The 8,742-nt window shown below is 51.0% G+C and overlaps 1 protein-coding gene across 1 annotated transcript; it reads right to left on the reverse strand.

Moving 5' to 3' along the window:
- Positions 1-1,368: 1,368 nt before the first annotated feature.
- On the reverse strand, positions 1,369-2,331 carry LOC125973458 (outer dynein arm-docking complex subunit 1-like). Its single transcript, XM_068651523.1, has one exon. It carries the CDS (start codon positions 2,329-2,331, stop codon positions 1,369-1,371), a length of 963 nt encoding a protein of 320 aa, XP_068507624.1.
- Positions 2,332-8,742: the final 6,411 nt, after the last annotated feature.

Here is an 8,742-nt window from a genome sequence, read left to right on the forward strand (position 1 = left end):
AACAAAAAGATGAGTTGTTTGAAGGCTTTAGACACAGACCAGAAAGGGTTAGGGTTAGGGTTAGGGTATAGTTTGGTTTTGTTCAACTGTAGCTCTTCCTCTATTTTCTCTTCATTGTTCAAAAGACTATTAAGATCTGACGTAGCATTGACTTCTTTCTTTTGGTTGGAATTACTATGAGCGATGGTGAGGATGTGTTGCATTCCGTCATGTTCAGTCTGGAGCCTTTGGATCTCCCTGCTGTCTTTCAGGAGGAGTGCTTGAATTTTGTCATCGTATGCCTGTTTGTCTTTTACAGCTTGACGATATTGTAGCTTCAATTTTTGTAGGTCATTTTCAGGATTTTCTTCCTGTGATCGACCTCGGACAGATTGCCTCATGTTTCATGAGAATGAGAGCGCGTCTCCAGTCTGATGCTGCTGCTTTGTCTCCCCCTGCAGGTTAGCTCAGGTTGCTAGCTCACGTAGCATCACGTCCAACAGTCCACGGAGTACACGTCCGCCTAGTCATTGTAGTGACGTCAAGGCTAACGTGAGGCTAACGGTAGTCGGCTTCGGCCACAAAACGAAAACATTTCCAGTTACTAGTTATTGTTTAGCTCGTTAAGGCGGGTTATTTTCTTGTTAGCTCACGCTGTACGTCGACGTTAAGTGAATGGTGTTCATAAATGCGGTCGTCATGTCCAAGCTCGGTTGCTGCTCCTCTTTCATGCGAGCCACTGAACTACTTTCTACTTTAATGTCTTCTTAACTTGCAAAACGACTCATTAAGTGTGAATAGGCGCTCCCTCCGTTAGCATAGTTAGCTTCGCCATTAGCATGTTAGCAGGTCAGCTACTCACGGTGATACTATGGCTCTCATCCTCTCGTCTTCCAAAAGCTTCCTCTCATTCGTCTCCTTCTTTCTTGAATGTCCTTTTATCCTCCTGGAGACAGTTTTTGACTAATATTGCGTGGCAACAGATCCAATATCTGTGTCATTCCCTAGACACTTGTAGTAAAGGACGCGTGCGAACCGTGAATTTAACAAAAAGGTCTTTATCTATGAAAAATACAAATACAAAAATTACGATAAATCAGTTTTACAATTCCTTTTTCTTTCTTTCCAAAAAATACACATTATATACTATGTACACGATCTACACGGTCAAAAACTGTTTTTCTCCGTGTCTACGTAGTCCAACTGTCTAAACGATCCCTCAATGGTTTTTTTCTAATGCAATACAGCCTGACAGGAAGTAAACCTTTCAAAATAAAATAAAATTTCACAATAAAAATGCCTAAACAAATGTCAATCGTCTTAACTCAATTTTACAAAATAAAAAACAAACCACAATACAATTAACTTAAACATTTCCTACTTATGGCTCTAACATTTGGCTCCCCGTCGGGGAATCGAACCCCAGTCTTCCGCGTGACAGGCGGAGATACTGTCCACTATACGCCAGTGCTGACAGTTGACGTAGCCCAGTAAGGAATAGTTCTCCTCCTCCAATGCTAAAACGTTTTCCACTAATGTATCCAGGTCACTCTCTCCCGTCTCTATCAAGATTTTCCTGATGGTATCTTCCAAATAAGTCAACCTTTCAAGATGCTCCAGCAGATCCTCTTTTTCACGGTCGGAGCCCTCATCACCGGCATTCTTGACATTGACCATAGCCTCAAGATTGCAGTGTGTGGCGATTTCATGCTCCAAGTTGGTTGTTGTTTGAGTGTACTGAGCTTCAAACTGAGCCTTTTGTTCCTTCAGCTTCTTCTGTTTTACCTGGATTGTAACGCTGGCGTTGTTGGCTTTAGTACACATAGCGCTCAAGTCAGAAATTTCCTTGCGGAGGGATTGCAACTCCTTCCTCAGCTGAAGCTGAATTTGCAGGAACTCGCTCTTTTGCATCTCCAGTGTATCTATTTCCTGCGTTAACTGGCCGTTCCTAATCATCAGCTCATTGAAGCATATGTGACCCTTGTATAGTCTGTCCTCTTTCGACAAGATATCCTTGATGGAAGTGTCTTCACATTTTGTATTATGCGGTGCAGTCAGCCCCCTCTGTGCGACCAGCTTCCTCTCCCATTCTACAATCTTCTTTTTGAAAGCCACTAGTTTGATTTTGTTCAACTGTAGCTCTTCCTCTATTTTCTCCTCATTGTTCAAAAGACTATTAAGATCTGACGTAGCATTGACTTCTTTCTTTTGGTTGGAATTACTATGAGCGATGGTGAGGATGTGTTGCATTTCGTCATGTTCAGTCTGGAGCCTTTGGATCTCACACAACGCGTGCTTAGTCAGGGGCATGCCTCGCTCATTCAGGTAAGGGATGCCCTTTTCCGTGCACATGTTCTGCAATTGCCCCAGACTGTGAGTCCTAACGGCATTGTCTATGCTCACCCGTTGTTGCGGTACCCGATCCGTAAACAGCATGGCGCACATCTCGGACTTTGTCATATCCCGACCGTTAATAGTGGTCTCCAATCCTTTTCTTCGGGCATACTCCGCTATGTCGTGCCGCGTATTCCGCATGCACGTGGTGTATGTCGTATAGAGGTTGGATCGGTTCCTCTTGGGTGTTGCCATGGTAGTGCCTATACGATGTACCGAGGCCTTTGTACATCACACATGCGCACTGTCGATTGGGGAGATTCAACTTGTACAGGCGATGCCCCAAGGCCTTTGTACATCGCATATGCGCACTGTCGATTGGGGAGACTCAACTTGTACAGGCGATGCCCCAAGGCCTTTGTACATCTCGTATGCGCACTGTCGATCGGGGAGATTCGAATACAGTCTCTCGTCATGAGCAAAACACCGGTGTGTTTGTGGTGCTGTACGCGGACAGCGACACAAACAGTGTCCACTTGATGTCCGGGCCCCAACCGTCGATGGGCGACAGCTGCACTGCAATGTCCTTCGGAGGGGTGTGACAGACGACATAGTGCTCCGGATCCACAGGCTTGTAAGTGCCCGGAACAGAGTCTTGCACGGCCACAAAGCTGTACGTGACACCGTGGGCTGCGCGAACTGTGTTATGCAGCATAGTGTGGGGCATCTTAATGTACACTAGACTGTTTGCGGGCGTCGGGTCCACCACCAGTCCCGTTTCGGGTGCCGTGATGGTGGGAGAACTGCCCGTTAGCTGCTTGCACAGCTCTGCGTGGATGTACGGGCGCCCGGTATCTTCATTTCTCACATCGATGTTACGTTCTTTGCACATGGCGACCACTTGTCTCATAGACATCGTTCTCATGCACTCACGCATACTTGGAATACGTTGGACGCTGCTGCTGCTGCTGCTGCTGCTGCTGCTGCTGCTGCTGCTGCTGCTGCTGCTGCTGCTGCTGCTGCTGCTGCTGCTGGCCACCGCGGGCCGATGCGAGGCTGATGTAACGGTACTGGTCTGCGGTGAGCCCGAGAGTCTGGCCACTATGGCCGCTTTGTCAACGGCTCTGCCCCTGTCCATGATCACAATATCCGGATCGCTGCACATAAACTGGAGTTGAGTAGTGTTGTATTTTACCAGGACGCGATCCACAGCCTCATCGTGGAGTGGGTGACTCATGGTGCAGTCGTTTTCATTAGGCTGAACTGTCTCTTGGAGCGTGCGTTCGGCCGGGTGAAACAACATCTCTTCGGCCGGGTGAAACAACATCTCACACAACATATCATGGCCAGTTTGTGCGTATCCTTTCAGAGTCATAATTGTATGTCTACCGCTGCCTTGTGGCAGCCAGGCCTACAAAAAGATAGGAATGCCTGAGGGAGTTTCACCAAGATGAATTAGGAAAAACTGAAATAAAGTTGATATTAAAACATAGGTGGACGCAATGTCTGGAAGCTTGTGTTTAACAGAAAGCTGTTTGGCAACAGTGAACAACGGACAAATTCAGCAAGGTAATTTAATTAGCCGTGACCCAGATTTGTTCCGGCGATGCTGCGTCCACAACGCTATACGATCATGCAATAGCATACAATGAGTTTAGGGTCTTTTCTTTAGGATCTTCAACAAGAACACCCAGGCATACCATGAAAGAATGTTGATGTTAAAATGTTGGTGGAACTATCAGACTGCGCAGATCCATCCATCCATCCATCCATCCATCCATCCATCCATCCATCCATCCATCCATCCATCCATCCATCCATCCATCCATCCATCCATCCATCCATCCATCCATCCATCCATCCATCCATCCATCCATCCATCTTCTTCCGCTTATCCGGGGTCGGGTCGCGGGGGCAGCAGCTTTAGGAGGGACTCCCAGACTTCCCTCTTCCCAGCCACTTCGTCCAGCTCATCCCGGGGGATCCCAAGGCGTTCCCAGGCCAGCTGAGAGACATGGTCTCTCCAGCGCGTCCTGGGTCGTCCCCGGGGTCTCCTACCGGTGGGACATGCCCGGAACACCTCCCCAGGGAGGCGTCCAGGAAGCAGCCACCTCATCTGGCTCCTCTCAACGTGGAGGAGTAGCGACTCTACTCCGAGTCTCTCCCGGATGACCGAGCTTCTCACCCTATCTCTAAGGGAGAGCCCGGACATCCTGCGGAGAAAACTAAATTCGGCCGCTTGTATCCGAGATCTCGTTCTTTCGGTCACGACCCATAGCTCGTGACCATAGGTGAGGGTAGGAGCGTATATCGACCGGTAAATTGAGAGCTTTGCCTTTTGGCTCAGCTCTCTCTTCACCACAACGGACCGGTACAGGGTCCGCATTACTGCCGACGCTGCACCGATCCGCCTGTCGATCTCACGCTCCATCCTCCCCTCACTCGTGAACAAGACTCCAAGATACTTGAACTCCTCCACTTGGGGCAGGATCTCATCCCCGATCCGGAGAGGGCATTCCACCCTTTCCCGATCAAGGACCATGGACTCGGATTTGGAGGTGCTGACCCTCATCCCGACCGCTTCACACTCGGCTGCGAACCGTTCCAGCGAGAGCTGGAGATCACGGCCTGAAGAAGCCAACAGCACCACGTCATCTGCAAAAAGCAGAGACGCGATGCTGAGGTCCCCAAACCGGACCCCCTCAACGCCTCGGCTGCGCCTAGAAATTCTGTCCATAAAAATTATGAACAGAATCGGTGACAAAGGGTAGCCTTGGCGGAGTCCAACCCTCACTGGGAACGAATCCGACTTACTGCCGGAAATGCGGACCAGACTCTGGCATCGGTGATACAGGGACCGAACCACCCTTATCAGTTGGCTCGGCACCCCGTATTCCCGAAGCACCCTCCACAGAACCTCCCGAGGGACACGGTCGAACGCCTTCTCCAAGTCCACAAAACACATGTGGACTGGTTGGGCGAACTCCCATGCACCCTCGAGGATCCTGCAGAGGGTGTAGAGCTGGTCCACTGTTCCACGGCCAGGACGAAAGCCACACTGCTCCTCCTGAATCTGAGGTTCGACCTCCCGACGGACCCTCCTCTCCAGCACCTCTGAATAGACCTTACCAGGGAGGCTGAGGAGTGTGATTCCCCTGTAATTGGAACACAACCTCCGGTCCCCCTTCTTAAAGAGGGGAACCACCACCCCAGTCTGCCAATCAAGAGGCACTGTTCCCGATGTCCACGCAACGTTGTAGAGGCGTGTCAGCCATGACAGCCCCACAACATCCAGAGCCTTGAAGAACTCCGGGCGGATCTCATCCACCCCCGGGGCCTTGCCACCGGGGAGTTTTTTAACTACCTCAGTGACTTCGACCCCAGAGATTGAAAATCCGCCTCGGAGTCTCCAGGCCCTGCTTCCTCAATGGAAGGCGTGTAGGTGGAATTGAGGAGGTCTTCGAAGTATTCTCCCCACCGACTCACGACGTCCCGAGTCGAGGTCAGCAGCACGCCATCCCCACTGTAAACAGTGTTGACGTTGCACTGCTTCCCCCTCCTGAGACGCCGGATGGTGGACCAGAATTTCCTCGAAGCCGTCCGAAAGTCATTCTCCATGGCCTCACCGAACTCCTCCCACGCCTGGGTTTTTGCCTCAGCAACCGCCGAAGCTGCGTTCCGCTTGGCCATCCGGTACCTGTCAGCTGCCTCCGGAGTCCCGCAGGCCAAAACGGCCCGATAGGACTCCTTCTTCAGCTTGACGGCATCCCTTACCGCCAGTGTCCACCAGCGGGTTCGGGGATTGCCGCCACGACAGGCACCAACGACCTTACGGTCACAGCTCCGGTCGGCCGCCTCAACAATGGAGGCGCGGAACATGGTCCACTCAGACTCAATGTCCCCCACCTCCCCCGGGACGTGGGAAAAGCTCTGCCGGAGGTGGGAGTTGAAGCTCTTCCTGACAGGAGATTCTGCCAGACGTTCCCAGCAGACCCTCACAGAGCGTTTGGGTCTGCCAGGTCTGACCGGCATCTTCCCCCACCATCGGAGCCAACCCACCACCAGGTGGTGATCAGTAGACAGCCCCGCCCCTCTCTTCACCCGAGTGTCCAAAACATGCGGCCGCAAATCCGACGACACGACTACAAAGTCGATCATCGAACTGCGGCCTAGGGTGTCCTGGTGCCAAGTGCACACATGGACACCCTTATGCTTGAACATGGTGTTCATTATTGAAAATCCATGTCGAGCACAGAAGTCCAACAATAGAACACCGCTCGGGTTCAGATCGGGGGGGCCGTTCCTCCCAATCACGCCCTTCCAGGTCTCACTGTCATTCCCACGTGAGCATTAAAGTCACCCAGTAGAACGATGGAGTGCCCAGAAGGAGCGCTCTCCAGCACTTCCTCCAGGGACCCCAAGAAGGGTGGGTACTCTGAGCTGCCGTTTGGTGCATAGACACAAACAACAGTCAGGACCCGTCCCCCCACCCGAAGGCGGAGGGAGGCTACCCTCTCGTTCACTGGGGTGTACCCCAATGTGCAGGCGCCCAGCCGGGTGGCAATAAGTATACCAACACCTGCTCGACGCCTCTCACCGTGGGCAACTCCAGAGTGGAAGAGAGTCCAGCCCCTCTCGAGAGGGCTTGTACCGGAACCCAAACTGTGCGTGGAGGCTAGTCCGACTATATCTAGTCTGAATTTTTCTGCCTCGCACACCAGCTCGGGCTCCTTTCCAGCCAGAGAGGTGACATTCCATGTCCCAAGAGCCAGCTTCTGCAGCCGGGGATCAGACCGCCAAGGTCCCTGCCTTTGGCTGCCGCCCAGCTCACATTGCACCCGACCCCTTCGGCCCCTCCCACAGGTGGTGAGCCCATGGGAAGGGGGACCCACGTTTCCATTTCGGGCTATGCCCGGCCGGGCCTCATGGGCGAAGGCCCGGCCAACAGACGCTCGCCTTCGAGCCCCGCCTCCAGGCCTGGCTCCAGAGGGAGGCCCCGGTGACCCGCGTCCGGGCGAGGGAAAACAAAGTCCATTTGTGGTTTTCGTCATAAGGGGCTTGGGTGAGCCGTGCTTTGTCTGACCCCTCACCTAGGACCCGTTTGCCATGGGTGACCCTACCAGGGGCATGAAGCCCCCGACAACATGGCTCCTAGGATCATAGGGGCACGCAAACCCCTCCACCACGATAAGGTGACGACAAACGCAGGGGACTGCGCAGATCCGATGATCCCAAAGACTTGAGATGAGACAACATTGGAAAAACTTCTTTGTTGACAGTGTCTGTAAGTCACTTCAACGCATAAGTTTCAAGTGCACATAGCTAATGTTGACCAAAATATGCCATAGAAGCTAGAGAGGAATTGAAACGAGAATCTTCTGTTCCGTAGTCAGATGCATTATCCATTGTGTCCATTGCCCCAGAATAGGTTGTACCTTCCAAGCTTGCGTGTAATAGTTTTGAAAACATGATTCAACCGGAGTTAATACGGCCGCAACGCAGAGTACTTATCACTATACGATCATGGCTTATATGCGGAAGCATAAAATGAGTTCAAAACCTTTAGGATCTTCAGCCAGGACACCTAGGCAGACCATGAAAGAATGTTGATGTCAAAATGTTGGTGGAATTATCCAACTGCGCAGATCCGATAATCCCTAAGAGTTGGGGTGACGCGACATTGAAAAAACGTTTTTCTTTGTTGACAGTGTCACTTCTTTTGTGGCTTACCTCTTCTTCATTTCACATCTAAAGTATTGTATCATATTACCTTGCGGGTTATACCACACCGTACATACCATATCATGTCGCCCATACAACTCATGCATGAGATGCGGTGGCTGAGATATTCAGGCGATGTGTTGCTACCCCATTGTGCTCTCCACTTATCATTTCATATCACATCCTCGCCGGATTTTCATTATCTTCATATCCAAAGTACCTTGGCACAACGTACATAATGTGATGTGTCAACACAAGTAGTCCAAGACGAGGCGACCGAGAGTTTAAGGTGATGGATTGATAATCCGCTGTGCTCTACACGCATGGATTCCCATCCTCGTCGAAGGATTACGGCTGGGTCAGGGGCGAGATGACGGTTGTGTCAAACAAGATACTGCTGACATCTCAGCGTCCACCAGAACAGATCGTGAAAACAACACGTCAATGCGTCATGAACCTTCTGATCTTCCTCAAAGAACGTCACTTTCTTATTCTATCTCTCGGAATCCAAGAAAGTCATTGATTGCTTAAACTGTTTTGCTGATATAGCCATATCTGCACGCAACACTTTGTGCATTACTTTTTGTTTCTTTTCTTACGAGACGAAGCCCATAATCTTTTTTTTCCCCTCACCCTCAGGGGTTAATCGTCTCACACTGTGTGTAGGGCGTTCCAAATAAAAAGAGCGAGGAGTGTAAACAGATTTTT

This window comes from Syngnathus scovelli, chromosome 8 (genome assembly GCF_024217435.2).
Source record: "Syngnathus scovelli strain Florida chromosome 8, RoL_Ssco_1.2, whole genome shotgun sequence".
Classification (NCBI taxonomy): domain Eukaryota; kingdom Metazoa; phylum Chordata; class Actinopteri; order Syngnathiformes; family Syngnathidae; genus Syngnathus; species Syngnathus scovelli.

Coding starts and splice junctions, on each gene's coding strand:
- LOC125973458 (XM_068651523.1), bottom strand. CDS start 2,331: ATGTGCACGGAAAAGGGCATCCCTTACCTGAATGAGCGAGGCATGCCC.